Source organism: Condylura cristata, unplaced genomic scaffold (assembly GCF_000260355.1).
Source record: "Condylura cristata isolate star-nosed mole 26May11 unplaced genomic scaffold, ConCri1.0 scaffold00015, whole genome shotgun sequence".
NCBI classification, from domain to species: domain Eukaryota; kingdom Metazoa; phylum Chordata; class Mammalia; order Eulipotyphla; family Talpidae; genus Condylura; species Condylura cristata.
The window spans coordinates 35,524,239-35,545,267 of record NW_004567116.1 but is presented as its reverse complement, the minus strand read 5'-3'; the positions used below and the strand labels follow the sequence as shown (position 1 = coordinate 35,545,267).

The window sequence follows — 21,029 nt, the reverse complement described above, 5'->3', positions numbered from 1 at the left end:
CCTCCCTGCTCTTCTAGCCAACCAGTGTTTAAACTCGATGGTCCTGAGAGAGGGCCGCTCAGGCCGCTCTAGCCTCCTGGTTAGCACTCTTTGGTCTTCGGCTTTTTTTTTTTTTTTGGCTGCGACTTGCAGGCTGATTGCAGGAAAAACGATTTGCACGTGGAGAGGCGCGTGGACCCCGCGACCTCACCCTCCTCACCCGCATGTTTGAGGAGCCGGAGTGGGGCGACGAGGCCCCGGTAGTCGCGGCCCTCGGGCCTCTATCTTCAGAGAGTCGGCCCACCGCAGCCTCACGAACCAAGGTGGGTATCCTCGCAGGGGTACTGGGGTGCCCGGAGTATCAGTATGTTGGGGGGAGGACGGCACTGGCGGGCGACTGAAGATCCAGAACCAACAAAAGAAAATGAAGGCGGAATTGAGAGAAAGTTGTTAAGTTGAAGTTCGTGAAGGGAAAGAGGCCCAGGGGGTGGGGGTGGGGAAAGTGCCTTTTTTTTTTTTTAATCGGAAGAGCACTCACAAAGACTCTAGGTGCCAGAGCTGTCCCGTTCGGGTCAAAAACACACACACACACTCACACACACACTGTACACACACAAAATAACCTGTGTATGCGGCTGGATCAAGAGACGAATGCCATTGAAGTTGGGGAGGTAGATTGGGACCCTGCATTTAGAGAAGTCAGGGAACTGATTCAGCAAGATTGGGAGTTTTGCCTATTTTAGAGATAGAAGCCAGGGAAGTGGTTTTAGCATGGGAATGATTTCTTGAGATTTGCGTTTTGCAAAACTCATTGATTGCTATGGAGACCTGATTGGCCAGCACCGAAGGCAATGGTAGTGAAGGGTTTTCAGTACTACCTCTCTGAGAAAGGATACTGAGAACTCCAAGGAAAGTGCCTGGCTCAGGATCATCCAATAGGACTGCAAACCCCCAGTCCTCCCAGATCCCATCTCCTTTCTTATTCTCCAGGCCCCATTCTCCTACTTTTGGCCACATCCCTTGTTTTTTTTTTTTTCCTCAGGGTTCTAAACGCCGCCAGCTCTTGGCCACATTACGGGCTCTGGAAGCAGCATCTCTTCCCAAGCAACCCCCTAGCCTGCCTGGCAGTGACTCTGAGGAGGAAGAGAAGGTAGAGAGGAAGAGGAAACGTCTGAAAAAGGCTTCTTCTGCTAGTGCTTCTACTGAAGTAGAGGAGAAAAATAAGAAGAAACGTCAAAAACGGGACCCACCTGGCAGAGACTCTGAGGAACAGAAAGTGGAAAAAAAGAAATGTCGCAAAGGTGCCCTTCTTGGCGCTGACTCTGCAGAAGCTAAAAGGCGGAGGAAATGCCAGAAGCAGCCCCCTTCAAACCCGACCCAGCACCTGGAACACATTAACCAAACAGGTACTAGTTGATGGGTATTTATAATTGGAGGCAGGGTGTGGGAAGGAGAGTCAATTGAGCCTGCATACAACTACCTGCCACCATTAGGTTTGGGGTTAGGCAGTAAGAAGTGGTGTCGCTCAGGGCACAGTCTCTACCTCAACTATGGGATGTGGCTGCAATGACTTGCCCAGCTTTTGAATTTTTGACTTGCCCTAATTATGTCTTCCTTTCTTCCTCCTTGCAGGACCCAAAGCTGAGAAGAGTGGTGTTACAAATGACTCATCCAAGTCAAGCCCTGGGACCACTTCCCCTGAGCGCCCCCATGTCTTGAGTCGCAAGCAGTGGCGGAACCGACAGAAGAACAAGCGCAGACACAAGAACAAGTTCCGGCCACCTCAGCCACCAGATCAGGCACCAGCCACAGCTCCCACAGGGGAGACAGAGGTGCCTCCCGCTCCCAGCCCAGACAGCCGCGAGGCCCGGGCAGGGGCCCTGAGAGCCCGCATGGCACAGAGGCTGGATGGTGCCCGGTTCCGCTACCTCAATGAGCAGCTGTACTCGGTGCCCAGCAGTGCTGCCCAGCACCTCTTCCAGGAAGACCCTGAGGCCTTTCTCCTCTATCACCGTGGCTTCCAGAGCCAAGTCAAGAAGTGGCCGCTGCAGCCGGTAGACCGCATTGCCAAGGATCTTCGCCAGCGGTGAATGGGGGTTGGGTACTGTGACTGTGAGAAGTGTAGGTCAGTCATGGGCTCAGAGCAGAAAGGTCACACTGATCCCTCCCTCATACTTCCAGGCCCGCATCCTTGGTGGTGGCTGACTTTGGCTGTGGGGACTGCCGCCTCGCTTCGAGTATCCGGAATCCCGTGCACTGCTTTGACTTGGCCTCTCTGGACCCCAGAGTTACTGTGTGTGACATGGCTCAGGTAAACCCCTCTGTTCTTCTCTGTATCTGATCTGTGCTCTGGCCCCAACTTCCATGAGCTAATCACCGACATTCCCTCCCACCCACCAGTCTGGTGTCCAGTCTTTGTATTAAGTTCTGGCCTTCTTCTACCTGTACTGTGTGATTCATACACTGCCCCCCTCCACAGGTTCCTCTGGAGGACGAGTCCGTGGATGTGGCTGTATTCTGCCTTTCACTCATGGGAACCAACATCAGGGACTTCCTCGAGGAGGCAAATCGAGTGCTGAAGCCAGGGTAGGAGCCCCCTGAAGCAGGTACACGTGTATGCCCACGTGCATGTGTCTGTGAATTTACACACAACTCTCTGTCTTCAGGGGTCTTCTGAAGGTGGCTGAGGTCAGCAGTCGCTTTGAAGATGTTCGGAACTTTCTGGGGGCTGTGACCAAACTGGGCTTCAAAGTCATCTTCAAGGTGAGGGCCCCTGAAGTCTGTCCCTGTTTTTGTCTCATGTGGTTCTTTGCAGGGAGGAGATCGTAGGTACAGGTACAGGTACAGGCACAGGCACTCACTCTTGGAAGGCACAGCTCAAGGAGAGCCCTGGAAGCTTTCTGAACTGGGCGGGATATGGATGGAGGCATTTTGAGAAGCTGGGATGAGGACTTTGAACTCACCATTCTTTTCTGCCCCTAGGACCTGACCAACAGCCACTTCTTCTTATTTGACTTTCAAAAGACTGGGCCCCCTCGGGTAGGGCCCAAGGCTCAACTCTCAGGCCTGAAGCTTCAGCCATGTCTCTACAAGCGCAGGTGACCTCTGGATGCCTCTTGCAGAGAGAGGCAAGTGATAATCCCAAGGCTGGGAACTCTGTGGACTGTCTCAACAAGTGTGAGCCAGAACCCTGGAAAACACTTCCACCACCCAAGAGCAAAATGTGATAAAACCCGGCTCAGCCTTAATCTAGTGAAGGCTTCTTGGTTTTGGGTAGACGGGGTGTATGGGAATTGTGGGTCCCCCTTGGGTGATATGGAAACAAGATGCATTGGAAATCAAGACTTCTCTGGGTTTGGCATCTCTTTCCATCTCCCTAGAATCTCACAGGTTTTCTTTCCTGGCAACTGCACACTCTGCTTCTGCTCTTCCATATGGTACACCAGTTCCCTCATGCACAGCTTCTGCACTGTCCGATTCCATCTCAGACAGGCAGCTGTTCCTTCTTGGCTCTGAGGCATCTGTAGCCACCAGCGAGCATCCTGGCTTGACATGTCAGTTTGGGCTTCCTCCAGCTTTGTCTTTAGAGCTATGTGGCCTAAACCACTTCTGATACCCATTGCCCTCTGGGGCCTTTGTGCATGTATGGCCGAGAGTAGAGATTCTGGAATCAGGTAGCTCTGTGTTCAAGGCCTGACCTTCTACTTAAATGTCACATTCATCACTTGGAAAATGTGATTTCCTAGTATTTCATTCTCCTGGGATTGCTGTGTGGATTGATTGAGGAAATTTATACACAGGCCTGGGGACCAAGGAGGTGATCAATATACTCTCACCATGGCTGTTGAAAACCATGTGTTGAAAACCTGTTGTTCTCCAGAGACCTTCCCTAGGCAGGGTTGGAAGTAGAAAAGCAAAGAAATGGGTTTGTTGACTGAGGAGGATTTGGGGATAGCTCAAGCTAGACCTTTCAAAAGGTTCATTTCATTGGATGTTTAAGAGTTTCTTGAAAGGTTCTGAGCAGTCCATGGAGAGAGGTGATAAAGGGGCTGGATCTGTGTTCATAAATAATCGCTGGCTGAGGCCATGTTTGGGTGGGGGCGTTGGGACTATTCATTGATGGAATATTTCTGCCTTACAGTGGGCCCAGATCAGGTCTTTTGGGGGATTGCACTGGGGCCATTCAAGAAACCTGAGGTATTTGTTCCTACAGCCAAGGAATGATAAGCTGAACTCTGGCTCTTGCCCTGGAGCTGGGTCAGGCAAGCAGGGCTTTCTCACCCAGTGGTGCTGCTCCTTTTGCATGGACACAGATTTCCAGAATTTGCCCCAGCAGGTGATGTATCAGTGTATCTTGGTACTCTATAGGAGAGAGGGAAGTGTTGGGGGAGAGAGGAAAATCTGCAATAGGACCATTTGACTAGGCAAAGAAGGAGACCATAGTTTGAAGACACTGGGAGTGTGCCTTGTGAGCTGAGGAGGGAGACTACCTAGGATAAAGCTGAGTTGAGGCAACTACAGAAAAAGGAACAGCGGGGATTCTCTCTTTAAATATTTGCCAGGCCCACAGGGCACAGAACCACCCAGTGAAGCAAGAACTATTTTATTCCTTTAACTTCTCTGTACTCGACTCAGAACCATCAGCAAGCTACCGGGTGGAGATGAGAAGAGCAGAGAGCTTACAGATCATCCCTCTGCCCCTGTGCTCCTTAATTGGCACAGCTGGGAGGGGGGAAGACTTCAAGCTACAACAGATGTAGATTACTTATTGTGATAAAGGATTAAACATGAGGTTGTATGAGGTTGTGTATCTTAAATGGATCACAAGATTATGAACTAAGAATGAGCTGAAACATCACAGACTTCCAGCAGCTTTTCTGTACTGCAGGCGGTAGAGAGGAGGGCTGGTGAGAGAGAGACAAGAACAAAGTAGAGTCTGGATCGCAATCTATGCCTCATGCTTATTCAGCATCCCTTTTAGAGGTTTATTGTCTCTGCAGTTACTGGTGTGTTCCAGCTTTCGGTAATACTGTCCTAAGGGAGCACAGTTCCAAAAAAAAAAAAAACACCACTATGATCTTGGCAAAGACTGCTCAGCTCCAAACTCTTCACTATTGACATAACTGTACAAAGCCCTTTACAGCTTCTTACAGACAGAGGTCCATAATTAGAGCTTTTTTATCCTTGGGTTGTCCTTCCAGGTGACTACGTAGACTGGCTTCCTGGATCTCAGATATTTAACCACTGCAGTAACCACGAACCACATTTCTGGTATAATTGCTTCCACTTTGGCCTGCAAAGCAATTCACGTTCCACACAGCCAAGAGATCTTTTAAAAATGTAAATCAGACATTTCACTCCTCTGTTTAAAACGCTTCAATGGATTCTCATTGCTCTAAAAACAAAAGACAAATTCATTCCCAGGCCCTGTGTGATCTTGCCCAGGCCCCCTCGCCACTGTTTCTTAACACACTCCTTCCTCAGGAAACTCAAGCCACACAGACTTTCTTTTCATTCCTCTAGCATTTCAAGCAGGTTCTACGTCTGGGTCTTTATTCATGTGGCTCCAGCTTCCTAAAACTCCTTCCTTGAAGAACTCATTTTCATCTTGCAGACCTCCACACCAACATCTGTGAAAGAAACTGACTATATGCTCACCAAAATGTCCTTTTTCCTCGACACAGTTACATTGCATTTCCCAGCGCCTTGCATCAAGGCAAGGCTGGGTGAGTAGCTCTCACCCCTGGAAGGTAAGTAGAAGTGATGTTTCACTACCAGGCCAAGGCAATTACAGAGCAGATGAGCCTTCTCCATGTTCTCCCACTTCCTCTGCTTTCCAGAATGACCTTGAAGCACAAATTTAGAAGGTGATGGAGTCAGCATAGAGGAAGTCTGGATATCTTAAGTCACTGCTTAGAGGAAAGCTGCTTGACTAAGAACATTCACATGGATTAAACTTGGATTAAACAATAATTAAAAGTTACTGAAATTAAGAAAAAAAACCTGTTGGGTTGGGTTAGTGAGTTTGGAGAGTATTAACATCAGTTAGCATTAACTGTCTCACTAATCTAATCTTCTCTGGGGTTCTGCCCACCTTAATTTTTTTTTTTTTTTTTCAGGTATACTGGGTGGGTGTGGGTGGGCAAAAGAGGTCAATTGTATGGTGCTGGGCAGAAACTCAAACTTTCAGCGGTGGTCCACCTCACTCTTGATCCCAGGACCCTTGTGTCCCTAAGGATGCTCTAAACAGTTAATAATCTTAACCAGGTAACACTTCCTACTTGTCCTATGAATTTGAATTTTAACTGTGGAGAAAAAAATGCTCACATGAGGAGGTTGAGGAACTCATTTTGCCAGTTGTGCTTTGTGACCAAAAAAAAAAAAAAAAGGCCACTAAAAAATGTCTTAAATGTTTCTTCTCATACCACCTGAAGGTAGGTGGCTGTTGGCATTGGTCCAGGAACTCAACGATGTTCACGATTGCATCTGATTCTCTTGGCCTCTTGATTCTCACGGTCAGAAGATGACGTGTTTTTGATTAATCAAGTACCCTACTTACCATGAGACTTATGGGAGTGTCACAGGCCATCAGAGCCCCATTTTGCCTTCAGAGGCTCTTCCACATTAGTACTCTGTTGGAAATGGCTGAGACTAATCTAAAATATGTTTTTCTTCTCTACTTCTTAAATTTCAGCAACTCATCCAAGTCAAAACTGTTTCCACCTTCCAGCTCAGTGGGGTGGGAAACATGGTCTGTTTGTTCACTTACTCTTTTACTTCCTAAGTCACTTCCAGGATGGGGGGCATATATTTCTGTTTAGTTTCCATCTGTTCTAGTAAGTCAGATATTGTTCACTCTTGTGGGCTGTACTGGGGGCCTTTGAAGACCCCAATAAGGATTTATGCCAGTAACTGGCTTTGGTTCTCTCCTTGTGATATATGGCCCACACTACCCCTCAGCTCCTCCAACCCTGATGCTGATGGTCTGTTCACAACCTCCTAATACTAAAGTCCCTCCCCCTCACCCTGGCAGACAGCCAGGAAGGTTCCAGCAAAGCTCTTGAGGAAACTCAATGGGCACAGTTGTCCTGCCCAACAGTGACAGCATAGGCCACTCCTCTCCCCTCACCCCTGTCCCAGCCAGACCAGGCTGATTCTGTCTCCTCCAGATGAGAAGTACAAGCCAGTCTCCGCAGGGCTCCTCAGCTGTGTTTTTAAAACCCATACATGCGTCAGGAAAATAGAAACCAAACTAAGGATTTCAGGTTGAGGGCATTTAATTAAGTAGAGAATTGACGACAGTGTTGGAAGACTGAGTTAAAAGAAAATGCTGAGGTAATTAAAAAAAAAAGTAATACCCCCTCACCAGGTTCACCTCAAAAGCTTTGCTTCCTGGAGGAACTAAAATCCTGGTAGAGAGGGTTCTGGGTACAAAATAAGTTCCATCGATTAGAAGCACTTACTTGAGATGTTAGGGTCCTCCCTGCCACTTGTCTATTCCTGCCCTTGTCTACTGCTGCTGGGGAGAGCAGCTTTATCTAGACTTGGGCTTCCTGTTCCCACATCCAGCCTTGAAAACCTGGAGCATTCCCACTGAAGGCAAGGACAAAATAAGGATGTCTGTTATAATGTCTAAGCCCACAGTGTTAAATCTGTGACAATATCAGTTTGGCTAAAATAAGGTGCTTAAAGAGAAGTTCAGGAAGAGCAGTTTAGATAACAGACAGAACCAAGGGAGGATACACAGCTGCAAAAATTGAGGCCAGGCACAGAGCCTGCGGGCGGGGTTGCACTGCTGTACCCTGCTACCGGGCTTGTCGGCCTCATCAGCACATAGCTTGATGCTGAGCATTGATTTCAGCCGTCCTAAAATTGGAGCCATTGGAGCCGTGTCAGGACGCTCCTGCTGTTACTTTGTTGGGTTTATTCCTGATTCACACCACTCGTCTAGTATCTCCCCGGTGTGTGTGTTGTACATATATATCTTTGGCAAAATAAATGGTGGTGTATGGATGGATGCTGTGACAGAGACATGTTGACTGTACCGCACATCCGTTTCTTGGCTGGCAAGTCAACTGGACCTGTTTCCCTCCTTCCCTTTTACATGAGTGTGGCTGTGTGGTAGAATCCACCCGGTGGGTTGGTAGTGGAACCGAGATGTGCTACTTCCAGACTTGGGTCCTGAAGTTTCCTGTGCATGGTTCCCTGCCACCCCCACCATCTTATGTGCGCTTTGACCAATTAGATGCATGCAAGCTTATAACTTTGAAGGCCACACATTGAAGATGGAGACTAGATCCCTGGGCGTCACTTAGAGGAGAGCTACCACCAATCAGGAATTTAAATTTTAGTTTTGTGCAAGAGAGAAATGAGTTATACACTTGAGGGTAAGTTGTTATATAGCCACTGGCAATTTTTTTAAAAACTACACTCTTCTGCCTCCCTCTCTCACTGTGCTTCCCCTCAGAGGTCACATCTATATTCCCTGTGCACACACAACCTACACGCCTTGCAAATCTCAGACATCTTTCATGAATCGCTCCAGCTTTATTCTGCTTGCAGGCTCAGGGCAGGGGTGGACTGCACACATGGACCCTCCGCTGGACACAGATGGTGGGGCTGAGCTTGGTGGGCAGGGGCAGGTGCATCACGACGTTCCTGCTGTGTAGCCTGCTGGCACCCAGGGGCCCTTCCATGTACACAGGACAGGAATAGACAGCCAGGCCACCAGGGGGTGGCAGGTCGTTGGTGCCCTGGGCCCGGACACTGACACTGACCAGAGGCAGAGGTGTGGGCTGTCTGGAGGGCCCGTCCTGCAAGGCCCCGACATGTGTGTCCCACTCGGCGTTCCGGAGCTGAAGCCCGGCCAGCAGCAGCCCCTCCTCTGGTATCGTGGCATTTGGGCCACTCACCACCTGGGGATGCCAGAAGTTGGTTGGGCAGGATTAGGAAGTTGGGGGGTTCAGGGTGAGAGGGCCAGAGTAGCAGACAGGGTTACTGAGGGCATGAAGAAGCTAACTGGGGTGACTGTGAAATGTAATAAGGAACTCCGAGGAGTGTGGATTTGGAAACAAAGGGGCAGCAGGAAGATACCTGGAAAAGCAGAGGGTTGCTGTTCAGCTCAGGAGCCTTTGTGGGGAGCTTATTGGAACTGGAGCCTGGGCTATGAGGAATGTTCGAGGTGAGTGCATACTGCTCCCAGGCCATCTTCGCAAAGGAATCCTCCCAGCGCAGGGACAGCAGCAGACGGCGTGGGTTTCGAAAGGCTGACAGGTGAAAGGTGCGCACTTGTCCTTGGGCACCCATACCCAAGTAGTGAACCAGCAGCTGGCCACGGCGCGGCAGCTGTTGCAGCCAGTGCCAGGGTGGCTGGGGACCAGCTGGAGCATGGGCTCGCCAGGGCAGAGGTAGCCGGCCAGTCCAGAGTGCTTGGGCCACTGCAGTGCAGCGCAGGGAGGTGCAGGGGGGCTCCCCCTTCAGCCGCTGCAGCAGGCAGTCGAGGTCCTGAAGCAGCATGCCCACCAGCTGGCTCAGCTCCAGCACCTCCATTTTGAGAAAGTCCTCCAGAGGATGTGGCATACTCAGCCCCAGCACCAGCCGCTCCATGCCTAGCCCCTCTTGATTGGTGGCCTCCACCAGCAGATCCTGCAGTGACTCCAGCTTCCGCTTGGCCTGTGCCACACGTTGGCGCAGCCGCCTCTCTGAGAGCTGGAAATCTCTACCAGCCGCGGGAACCCAAGTCAGGGAGCTCCTCTGTAGCGCCCTCAAGAGAGAGCGACTCCGGCGTCGTGACAGCCAGGCCTGGGTGCCAACACTAAGTCCACAGGTCTGGGGTTCGGGTGGTTTGGGCAGTAGGTACATCTGGGCCTTGCACTCTGCCACAGCATCCTGCTCCCTCAGCTCTTAGAGGCAGAGGTGAGGGGTGAGAGAGAAGACCAACTGTCCACACCCTACCCATGGCGTGGGCCCTCCTCTAACACTTCACACCGTCACTCAGTAGCTATCAGAATGCCGCCCCCTTCTACACCTTTGCCGATGCTGCTGCTCACATTTGTGTGAGGTTGTCATTGGTCTGCTCTGTTCTCCACTCCAACAGACATCTTGTGAACTTACCTGGGTTGGGCATCAAAGCGGCCAGCAGATGCTGGGGGGTGTGTGGCGGGGCCATGCTGCTGGGGTTCAGGCAGGCTTGCGTGAGGCTAAGCAGGGCCTCCCTATCTGTGCTGTCTCCCAGGGGGCCCCCATAGAAGATGGAAGCTGAGGATGAGATCAAATCCCTTTAATTGCAGCCCTTCCAGTTTCCACTCCCTCCCAAACAAAAGTGGTGCGGGGCCCACCCAGCCCTTCCCAGGCTCTCCTGAGGGCTGACCCTTACATGGGAGTCAGGGAGGGTCTCACCAGCCAGCTCCTGCATGGCAGCACTGGGATTGCTCAGGTTGGCCCACAGCTGGTCTTGGATCTGAAGGGCCTGGGTCAGAATCACGTGACTCCTGGGTGAGCAGAGCAGGAAGTCGTGTTTCCTACATGCTGATGTTCTCATCTCTCTGCAACCCAAGCCTTTCTCAGCTTCAGGCTCTCAAAGGCTCATTAACCATCGCCACTTGCCCTCTAAATACAAGTTGTTTTTAACTGAAATCATCCCTCCCTCCACTGCTCATATGATCCAAGGCAGAAATCCAAGGTCCACCCAACCTTCATCCTTACCCCACATTTACTCTCTCCTGTGACACCCTGGTTCTGCCACCCATACCATCATCTCTTCTCTCGAGACTGCCAGAGCTTCCACAGCTGCTGACATCCAGCCCTGCCTCGCCAGGCCCCTTCTTCACCCTGGAGCCGGTTGCAGGCAAATAAGATCACCCTTCTACTCCCACTTAAAGCTTGCAGTGGCTTCCCATTGTTCCTGGGATGTCAGGTTCCTTGTCATGATCTTTAGGTCCCTTTTCTATAAACCCCATCTCTCCCCCTCAAGCCCCACCTCAAATAGCCTCCTCAGCTACTCTAAGTTATCCCTCCTGCTGAGCTTAGTTCCTCCTGCTCAGAAAGGTCCTGTCTCCTGATTGGCCTCTGTGTTCCAGACCCAATTCAAAGCAAGGCCCCCAAGTCCTTAGAGAAAGGTTTCTGGGCTTTCGCTTGCTTGCCTTTATACTTTGGAGCCCCCCGAGCTGAATTGGTCCTACTCATCCCATACATGGGAAATCTCAGGGTATGATGAATGACTGGCAGAGTGGGCAGCGTGGGGTCCCTCACCAGCGCCCCCGGTGTGCCTGCAGCTTCATTCCATAGAGCTGCCTGTGGAGCAAGAGGCTGTGTAGGAAGAGCAGAGGCAGCGCCCTGAAAGAGGGTTGCATTGAGAGCCCTTGCTGGGCTAGCTCCACACTGTCTACCAGCACATGGCTCAGCTCCAAGGACTGGTCCCAGAAAACAGGCTTGCAGTGCTGAGTCAGCACAGCTGGGGAGGAAGAAGAAGGCTGAGTCAGCACAGCACCGTCCTCCTCCCTCTCAAATGTGAGTGCCCCCTGGCCTGCGGGAGAAGCTCCTCACCTGGTAAGGAATCAATAGCCTCTGCAGACACAATAAGCCAAAGACGGAAATCTTTGTGGACAAAGGCCACATTCTTTCCTTCAGGCTGAGCTAACAGCAGCTCTAACTCCAGCCCAGAGACCACTAGGGGTCAGACAAGAGACCAAGATCAGTGACTGGACAAAGGCTCAGACACATATCTACGATGATACCAGGGGACAGAATTGGAGCTGAGGGGTCAGCCCAGAGGCCTGAGAGACCAAACTTAGGCCCACATGCAAGACGGACAAACGCACCCTTGGCTCCATTCACCAGGCCCAGCAAGGGCTGTAGCAGCTCTTTTGGCCAGCGAGTCATCAGATGACAGTTCTCCAGCACCAGCCAGTGCCCTCTGTACATAGCCTGGCTTAGAGAGCTGAGCACAGCTGAGATGGGGTCCCAGGCTTCAGAGCCCAGGGCTATCACCTGCAGCTGCTTCTGCCCGTGGGGACAGTAGAGAAAAGGCAAAGTAACTCAGTGACCCGAGGGTGATCCCGAAGACCCAGTGTCATGCTAGCGTGATCCCAAATGTCTCTGAGTAACCCAGAAATATCCATGAGAGTGCTTGGAGGGGACACCCACACTCCAACCAACCCACAAGAGGCCAGAAGACTCCAACCTGCTTAAATGTGGCAGCCATTTTCTGGATGACACCCAGGGGGTGCAGGGTGGTTGAGGAGTAACCAGGTGGTGGCAACAAGATCAGCGTGGGCTGAGTAGCCTTACTCTGCTCAAAGGATAGCGTGGAGGCCCCCTGGTTCTCATCCAGGGGCCGGCCCAGGAGACTGGTGGTTAAGTCTGCCAGGGCACCTGCCAGGCAGTCCGGCCGCAGCACGCGCCACAGGATCAGCTTCTGGAGGAGGCTAAGGGGGTTAGATCCAGGCCCCGGTGCGGGACCCAGCACTGTGGATGAAAGTGACAGGTAATCCTGCCAAACATCAGAGTGGCTGGCCAGTGATGCCCGCAGCCCAGCGAATGGGGGCAGCATCTCTAACATCCCACATTCGGACCAGGCCCTCAGCCCTAGCCAGCTCGGCCGAACCACACCTGGCACTGACTTGCTGTAGCCTGTGCTGGAAGAAGCCGCCAGGCCAGGCCAAAATGCCAGCCTCTCCAGCTCTGGTGCCTTCTTCACCACCTGCAGGAGAGCCAGAGCTGCTAGGGCACCCACCAAGGGTACATGGGTTCGGCCGAGGGCAGCCACAGTGCTGTCCAGCAGCTTGCGGGTCAGCTTGTTCCTCAAATGCAGCAGGTATCTGGGAAGGTCCTTGCTCTGAAAAACCTCATGGTGCTTCATGCTGTGCAAAGTCTGCTTGGTGAGTGCCAGCCACTTCTCTGGGCTCATACAGAAAGGTGGCAGCAGGTTCTGCAGTGGGTGAAGGGCTTTTATAATGGCTATGCCCTGCCAAACCACTTGCCGATAGGGTAGCCACAATACTATCTCTTGTTGCTTCTGGTCTTCCAGTTCCTCATACTTGGCACGGAGCTGAACCAGCTTTGCCTGGAACCTCACCATGTCTCGCAGGAACTTGGCTGGTCTCTGACTCTTGGGTGTCTGGAGCCACCGCATCTGCAGCTGCTGCTCCTGCACACAGGGACTGGTTGCTTGATCTGGCCCTTCCCACTGCATTCCCAATGATCTTCATTCATCTCCAGTCCCATGCCTGGGTCCCTCCAAAATCTATCCCCACCCACAGCGTCCCCAAGCACCTCAGTGGCCTCCACAGCTTTGAAAGTATCCAGGATTCTGAGCTGTAGGTCCTGCCAGCGGGCTTTGAGCTCAGGACACTCCACACACATGATTTCATTCAGCATCTGTTCTTCTAGGATTTCCACGTTCCAGCTCAGATCCAGCACGTTCAGCCCCTTCAGCAGTTCATAGCCTAGCACTTGGGGTCATATGAGAGAGAAACACTTAACCCCTGCTCCCTGGCAGAGGCAGGGGGTGGGGTACACCAGAAGTATGGCTGAGCCCTGAGCCTGCCCTGGGCCAGGCTTAGCGAAGCTGGGGGTGTTCTGTGTCTGCAAAACCATGCTGGCAATGTACCCAATGGGCCTCACCTTTTCCCAAGGCACTGAGGGGGAGGGTAGTGCTCAGATAGAGACAGAAACCAGGTTGCACCTCAGGTGGCTTCAGCTCTTCCCTCTGCAGTAGCCTTTGCAGTTCCAGGCACTCTAGGCCCAGCTCCATGTGGGTCAGCAGCACAGGCAGGCCTGTGAGGGAACAGCAAGGACACCCTACCCACCATGCCAGCAGCTGCCCCACCCCAGCCCCAGGCACAACATCTGACCAGCTACCCTGCACCCTTCCAGCTGACTAGATGGTTCCTGTGTGGCTCTTCTACAGGGTTAGTACCAGGGATCAGAGGAGGGGTGATGAGGTCAGACTGGGGTATGAGAGGCCTATGGGACCACAGAGTCGGGGAAAACCAGTTCTCACCACCTGCAGCTGCCTCCTGGAGGTGAGAACCCAGTTCTGGGTCAGAGCCTGAGAGCACACTAAGGTAGGGAACAGGCAGAGACGGCTCTGGGGCTGGCCTTGACTGCTGACGCTCTGTCTCCTTCTCCTCTTGCTCTTGCTTTTCTTCTTTTTTTCCCTCCTCATTTTCAGTTCCCTCTGCCTTCTCTTTTGCTGCGTCAACAGCCTTATCATCCTCTTCACTGCTGTCATCTTCATTTTCCATGTCTGCCTCTTGGTTGTTCACAGAACCCTTACCTGTGGCAGTAAGATGCAAAGGAGCTCTTTTCAGAGGAGGGATCAGGGGCCCTCCTTGGTGGCGCAGCACATTAAAGCACAACACTGCAAGCAAGCTGCAGCTGCTTCTATGTGAGTTCAACCCCCTGCAGGGGTGGGGGGTGGGGGGGTGGGGGATGGGCAGGTGTCTGCCTGCTGCTCCCCTCAGCAGTGTACTCTGTCGATCTGCCTGTTCTGCCCCCTATTCTGTCTTTGGTGAATCCTCTCACTGTCCCTGCACTTCTCATCTGCACCCCAGTTCTATATGCATAAATAGATAAATGTTAAAAAAAAAAAAAAAAGAATAGGAGTCAGGGTCCTGGGGAGTGCCAAGCGTTCCATCTCAGGGAAGTTGCAGGAAGATACCCTGGAAAGGTGTCTGAACTCTTTGTATCCCCCCTTTCCCTTATCTGCAAATGGGGTGATACCAGTGAGTAGCTCATGGAAGATACCATGACATGACATATAGGAAGCATGTAACAGGTCCCCATGAGCACTCAATGAGTGCTGGCTACCATTATTCTAACTCAGAAATGCCAGGAGTGGTGTCTGGTCATCCCTGAATTTGGTTCCATCTCTGCTTTTCTGTAGGTTGCTTGGAAGCATCATAGCATTTCTCTTTTATGCCTGAGCTAATTTTATCACTAACAATTAGATGTGCCATTGCTAAAATGGCTTTTTTCCACTACCAAAATTGGAGCCTGGAAGCAGTGCATAAACAATGCAATGGGCCAAATCCTGTGTCAAGTGTTGTACACAGATGATTGGCTCACCAACAATCATCCCCCACCGCTTCTCCAGTGCCTCCTCTGCAGGGGCTGGAAAAGACACTGTTTTTTTTTTTTTTTTTTTAAGTATGAAAAATTTTAAGATTTTTTAAAAAGTAGTAAAGCATTTAAGGCAAGTGAAGCTTGGTATATTCATTTCCTATTTTTTTTTTTAAATAAATTATCACACATTTAGAAGCTCAAATCCACACCCATTAATCTCCTAGCTGAACAGGTTAAAAACCAGTACAACATGACTGGCTTCTCAGCTCTCATCTGGGATTGGGCCATCTTCCAGGTCTACTGGTTTTTTTTGTTTTTTTTTTTTTTTACAAAATTTATCATTTTCAATACTTTTCCTGTAGCCCAAGAATCCTTCTTGGGCTTCAGATCTTTCTTAATTCTCCCTTTCTTCTTTGAAGGGTCATGTATTAGCTGAGCCCATTCAGGGTAATAATTTTATCCTAACGTCAATTGATCTGTAACCTCAATTACATCTGCACAGTCTCTCCTGTCATGTCATAACAATTCATAACACTCATGGGAGTGACCCAGAGGGCAATGAGTATAGGGTCAGAGTCTGCCTACCTCTGGGTTAGTCACTCTCTGTCATGGTGCATGGAGAGGTAGCAGTTGATTTGGTGACAGATTACAAGAGATTTAGTGGCCTAAAATGACACATATTCTCTCACAGTTTTGGAGGCAAGACATTCAAAATCATATCAGAAAGGATATATTCCTTCTCAAAGGCTTTAAGGGAGACTCCATCCTTGCCTCCTCCAGTTTTATTTTTCTTTTTTCGAAGATTCATTTTTATTTATGTAGGCATACAAGAACTGGGTCAGAGGTGTGTGTGGGTGGTGGGTGGTGAGAGGATTCACCAGAGACAAAGTGGGGAGCAGACCAAGCAGATCCACTGAAATACACTGCTGAGGGAAGCAGCATGTGAGACAAAAGGTCTGCTGAGCCATATGGGTCACCTCCCTGGCTGGGGATTGAACTCATACCACAGTGGCTGGCTATAACTTGCTAGTGAAGATACTTTAACCCCTGAGCCACCAAGGAGGCCTTTGCCTCCTCCAGATTTTAGTAGTTTGAAGAGTTTTCTGGTCTGAACTCTATCTCTATCTTCATATGGTCTTCCCTTTATATACCTGTGTCTTTTCTTCTGTCTCTCCTCTTATAAAGACACTTGTAATTGGACCAAATAACCTTTGGTGGTCTCATCAAGGTCCTTAACTTAATTACATTTGTAAAGACTTTAATTCCAAATGTTTACTTTTATAGGTTCTGGGAGTTAAACTTCGGATATCTTGGGGGGGGAACCATATGGCGCATTACAATAAGCCAACTTTCTAAGGCTACAGAGCAGAAAGAGAAGAATCTGGATGCTTGGAGTTAACACTGCTTGCTTTAGTATTTCTCATAATGTAGATAAATAAATTCCTATTTGTTTAAGCCAAGATAGGCTGGGCTTTTGTTGTTGGCAACTTAGAAAATTCCCAACTGATACAATGAGTTGGGGTGAGGATGTGGCCAGTCAGGATTTCCCTTTTCTTTCCTGGGAAGGTGGCTGAGCAATATGGTGGGGAAGAGGTTGACTTATCTCATGGTTCTGGGACCATGCACCTCTAGTCTTTGTGGTTTCAGTGGGAAATACCAGAGCATGCTGACTACATCTCTACTTAGGTGATAGAAAAGTCTCCAGAAATAAACCTTTTTTTGGCATATCATGAATTTTCAATCTACACATGATCAGATACTCATGTACCTTGCTAATTTGTAGAAATGGTTCTCTATCTATCCTGCATGGAAGAGGAAATTACAGGTTATTGGAGGAGCGTGGAAAATTAGGGCAGCCCAATCATCTGGGCCCATCACAAGAGGCTCTCTGTGCACCTTCGGCCTGACAGAGATGATAATCTCCCTCTCTCTTTTGATTTGGGTACATTCCACAGTAAGAGGATTCCATTCCACAGTCAGTTTGCTAAATTCACGGCTCTGTTTTTGCACTATTGCTCTGGGGTGACATCTGAAGTTGAGAAGAATGACAATTACACCAAAGCTCGGAGGAAATGATGGAGCTCCCTGAACCAGTGTTAAGAGACAGAAATGGTTTAAGTTCTGAAACTGTTCCCAGGCATTAGTTAATAGCTTATAGAGTCCTTATAAATGAAATCTGCAGGGAAAGGAGAGATTTATAAGGATTAGCCAGAAAATATCCCACTTCGTAGCAAGTCATCTGGTTTTGTTTAATTTTAAGGTAAATACAAAGCCTCATTCCCATTCCAACAGGAAGTGGATGTATAAGGCCAAACAGCTACAAAAGGAGATGCTGATCTTTCCTTTCGCATATAGGCCTGGGACAATAACACGGAAAATTATGCTATTTATCAGAATCTAGGGCAACCAAATAGGCCAGACAAGAGCTCACTCCATTTGCCTTGCTGTCTCTGTCTGCCATTATATTGCACATGCAAGAGACTAACACATTAGTGTGCATTTTTTACTCTTTTCCAATTTCTAAACAGAAAATTTATTACAGTTACAGATTTACTTCACTCACATTGCAGTGGCTGCCGATAGTTTGATAGTGCTGAGACTTTAACCCCAGCACCAGGGAGGCCCCAACCTCTTCTGAGAAATAAACACCTGTTGCTTCCTTCCCTTAGGAAATGCCTCTTGTGACATCCCACCCACATGTGTCCCTGGTCCATGCTGAGTCATTCGAAATATTTCTCCGGAATTCCTGAATATGGATAGTTAAGTTCTGAGCTGTAGAACGAGTCTCCAATCACACTGAGCAGACCATTGTGTGAGAGCTCATGGTCTTGAGATCACTGTAATAAGAGTCAGAAAAATGTCAACAAAACTAACCAATCAGTATCACTTAGACTGGAGAAACCTAGAATAACCTGAAATAATCTCGTTTCTTCATTCTGAAAGGGGAGATCACCTGTAGCTGAGAATGTTGGGCAGCTGAGAAACCTGAAAAGTGCTGTCTATCCCTGGCTTTACCTCTGCCTCTGGGCCCGTCATCTGGGCCCGTGGACTTAGTCTCTTCCAGAGGCAGTGGGTCCAGCCAGATGAGGGCTTGGTTGCTGGGGTCAAGCAGCAGAGGCCAGCGGCAACTGTGGTAGTGGGTGCGACTTCGTAGAAACAGGCCTGCCAGACGGGCTGACTTGGCCTGGGGCTTCAGGTCTCGGTCCCACTGGAACTGCTCTGATTTCGAGCTCAGCAAGAACAGGAGGTTGAAGGGAGTGCGTGTGGACAGCAGGGGGGTTGGAGGAGGGACATCGTTGCCAGATTTCTGGTGTTGCTTCAGGGCCTGCGCCATGTCGTCTGGGCCTAGGGATTCCTGAAAGCCTCTGCACAGTGCCAGCCACTTGTCTAGTATCTCCTGGCGTCGCTGTGTTGGGAAGTGGCCCAGGTAGGTGATGGCAGCTGAACACAGGAGGGCATCTCCAAATACGGTCACGCAGTGTTCCTGCAGTGTCTGGTGTGAAGGGAAGACCAGAGGGTTTGACAGAGAGAGGCCTGACAAAGATGGTGGAGTGGGACAGAGGGAGGCAGTTGAGAGCCCAGGGAGCAGCAGAGGGTGGGGTAGGGGTGCAGCTGTGAACCTGGGAGGGTTGGCACCTGAATATCTGAGGTCCAGGAATAGATGGGCGTCAGCAGTGCGGCCTTTATGGGCCACTTGTGGTACTGGCTACACTGTGCCCAGCTGAGATCCTCTGCCATGTGGCAGTGGGAGGCCTGTGTGGACTGCACCTTCTTGGTCAGCGCCAGCGTGTGCTCCAGGATCTGCTGGGCCTGGAACTGGTAGTGACCCATGCGGGCCTGCTCCTTAGCTAGCGTCGCTTCGACCTGCTGCAGCAGCAGGCCCGTGGGCAGCCCTCGGCGCTGCGCGAGACTATAGCGCAGAATGGCCCAGAGCCAGGCTGCTAGGCTTGCTGCAGGCAAACTCACGGCCTGCAAGGCAGCCTCACTCATGCCTGGGGCCTTCAGGGCTAGCTTTAGCTTTATCAGCTCCGAGTCAGTTATCTTGTCCTTGGGGAAGAACACCAGCTCCTGGGGGGAGTATGAAGAGAGGTGGGGAAGACGTAGATGTTTGAACCTTGCCCCAACAGTCTAACACTACCAAGTCTCCCTGCTCTTCCTCTACTGTGCTCCATTCTGCCTACCTGATAGAAGTCCTCAGAGCATAACAGCTGCTTGGCACTGGCCCAGCCTGTTTTACGGTGGAACAGTTCACACAGTGCGTCAGTTACCCGGACCACGGGTTCTGGGGGTGCTCGATAGCTCCGAATCTCCTCAAAGTCGGCCACCTGTAGCTGGCTTAGGGGCCCCTGAAATGCTGTGCCCATCTAGATGATCAAGAGACACTCTTGGCCTGAGCTCCGAACTGTTATCTCTCTTCAGGGTTTTGCCAGGATCACGGCCCCCACAAGGAACCGTTCGCCAAGCCATCCAATTCCCTTTGCCCCTTCCCCAGGACATTCCATGACATTGGTCACCCTGCCCCATCCTCTTCTCCAGGCATTCTTTGCAGGGTCGTCCCCATCCAAGAAAGGAACCCTGCAGGGCAGGCAGCGAGAAGACCCACCTGCTCCAGGAATGCTGTGTGCTGGGCATGCAGGGCATCTCGGTGCTTGGTCAGGTTTTCAATGAGGTTCTCCTGATGCCGGCTCTCCGTCAGCAGCTGCTGATATTGAAGCCTGTCTTGCTCTAGCTGTTGGTGCAACGTGCTGAGGCTCTGTGAACAGGATGTAGGCTCTGTAGCTCCAGAGCCTGGGCCAGGTGGGAATGTAACAGGGTGGTCCCTAAGAAAAGGGGAAGTTCCAGGTTCCCTGCCCTGGAGGGTGGAGCTGAGCAGAGAAAAAAAAAGAGAAGGACTCTGAAGAGGAAGGAAGAAGGATGGGGAGCCAGAAGGAGACCTGATGAAGCCACATGGAGCAGCAAGCATGTGATGAAGAAACCGTGCTTGTTTCTTGGCCTGGACTGGTTAAGGCAGATGTGGGTGAGATACCTGTAGGGAGGTGACTATGGCAATGTTTATATTGATTTTGATTTTGCTCTTTTCCTCCCAGACTTGTCTGGCCATTTCTGACCCTTTTTTATGGGTCCCAGCCATAAGGTGCTTTAGGCTTGTGGCAGGCTTTCAGGCCTTGCTTTGGACCAATCCCTTTTGGGTTGACTTTTGCCCATGAGGGGATGGGTAACTTCAGGTGTTTGATTTAGAAATCATATTCTTTGCGTTCCATACTGTATACTCACTGTATTAAAGTTCCTTTCCATTAAAGTCTTATATGTTTAGTCTCGGTGCGGCAGATGGCAGGACCTATTTAGAGCAGGCAGGTTTGGGGGTTCAGGGTTGCCCTTCTCTCCCTGCCCTGTAACAGGAAGACCCCAAAGACTTGGAACTCCAGCCTACCCTTCACTTGGTGAGGGTGGCCACGTTGCGCACCCAAGATGCCACAGATACACATGCCACTTATTGATCTGTTAGTTGTACATCTAGCAATGCAGCCCCCAGTGGGTGGCTACTTCTCTTGACCCAGTACACAGAGCCAGGACATCTGGAATCAAGCCTCCATGCGTAGCCACTAGATGAGTCTTTCTCTCACCTGGCACCTGGTGGCATTTGTCACAGGAGAAACTTCCCTCTGTCCTGTTCTCCACCCTGGACTCCACGATGCCATGCTCTCTCTTGGCTTCTCCAATTGCTCTAGTTTTCTTTCTCAGTTTTCCAGAGCCCCCTTCGCTTCTCCCTTGACACTGATGCTCCTTCCACACTGATGCTCCCTCCCTAATATCATGACTTTGATCATCAGTCCTCCCACATTTCTTTCTCAGTGCCACACCCAGGTTCCACCTGCTTAGTGGACATCTCCTCTTTGCTCTCACACGTACCCAAGTGCCCAGGAATAAACATATCAGCCATGCCTCCTTAGATCTCTTGGAATCTTGTGCCCTCATGCAGTCTT

At 50.5% G+C, this 21,029-nt stretch overlaps 2 protein-coding genes across 2 annotated transcripts in view; one reads left to right on the top strand and one right to left on the bottom strand.

Annotated features, from left to right (window-relative positions):
- The first annotated feature begins 70 nt into the window (after positions 1-70).
- RRP8 (ribosomal RNA processing 8, methyltransferase, homolog (yeast)) lies at positions 71-6,062 on the top strand. The gene is made up of 7 exons (XM_004683108.2): positions 71-302; positions 1,022-1,385; positions 1,612-2,065; positions 2,161-2,290; positions 2,459-2,565; positions 2,646-2,742; positions 2,962-6,062. The coding sequence occupies exons 1-7, from the start codon at positions 204-206 to the stop codon at positions 3,079-3,081; spliced, it is 1,371 nt and encodes a 456-aa protein (XP_004683165.1). The 5' UTR covers positions 71-203; the 3' UTR covers positions 3,082-6,062.
- Positions 6,063-8,493: 2,431 nt separating this feature from the next.
- DNHD1 (dynein heavy chain domain 1) overlaps positions 8,494-21,029 on the bottom strand; it is a 37,158-nt gene continuing 24,622 nt past the window's right edge. The window contains exons 20-34 of the mRNA XM_012725064.1: positions 19,649-19,798; positions 19,227-19,409; positions 18,682-19,113; positions 18,031-18,538; positions 13,982-14,233; positions 13,603-13,755; positions 13,252-13,430; positions 12,155-13,126; positions 11,799-11,979; positions 11,524-11,646; positions 11,230-11,431; positions 10,378-10,469; positions 10,093-10,236; positions 9,073-9,881; positions 8,494-8,894 (exon numbers count right to left, since the gene is read on the bottom strand). Coding sequence (XP_012580518.1) covers positions 8,544-8,894; positions 9,073-9,881; positions 10,093-10,236; positions 10,378-10,469; positions 11,230-11,431; positions 11,524-11,646; positions 11,799-11,979; positions 12,155-13,126; positions 13,252-13,430; positions 13,603-13,755; positions 13,982-14,233; positions 18,031-18,538; positions 18,682-19,113; positions 19,227-19,409; positions 19,649-19,798 — 4,731 coding nt within the window. The 3' untranslated portion in view covers positions 8,494-8,543. The remainder of the gene's footprint in view (positions 8,895-9,072; positions 9,882-10,092; positions 10,237-10,377; positions 10,470-11,229; positions 11,432-11,523; positions 11,647-11,798; positions 11,980-12,154; positions 13,127-13,251; positions 13,431-13,602; positions 13,756-13,981; positions 14,234-18,030; positions 18,539-18,681; positions 19,114-19,226; positions 19,410-19,648; positions 19,799-21,029) is intronic.

Excerpts from the sequence above, each read along its gene's own strand:
- RRP8 (XM_004683108.2), top strand. The coding sequence starts at position 204 with ATGTTTGAGGAGCCGGAGTGGGGCGACGAGGCCCCGGTAGTCGCGGCC. Across the intron at positions 303-1,021 it reads CCGCAGCCTCACGAACCAAG|GGTTCTAAACGCCGCCAGCT; the intron begins GTGGGTATCCTC and ends TTTTTTCCTCAG. Across the intron at positions 1,386-1,611 it reads GGAACACATTAACCAAACAG|GACCCAAAGCTGAGAAGAGT; the intron begins GTACTAGTTGAT and ends TCCTCCTTGCAG.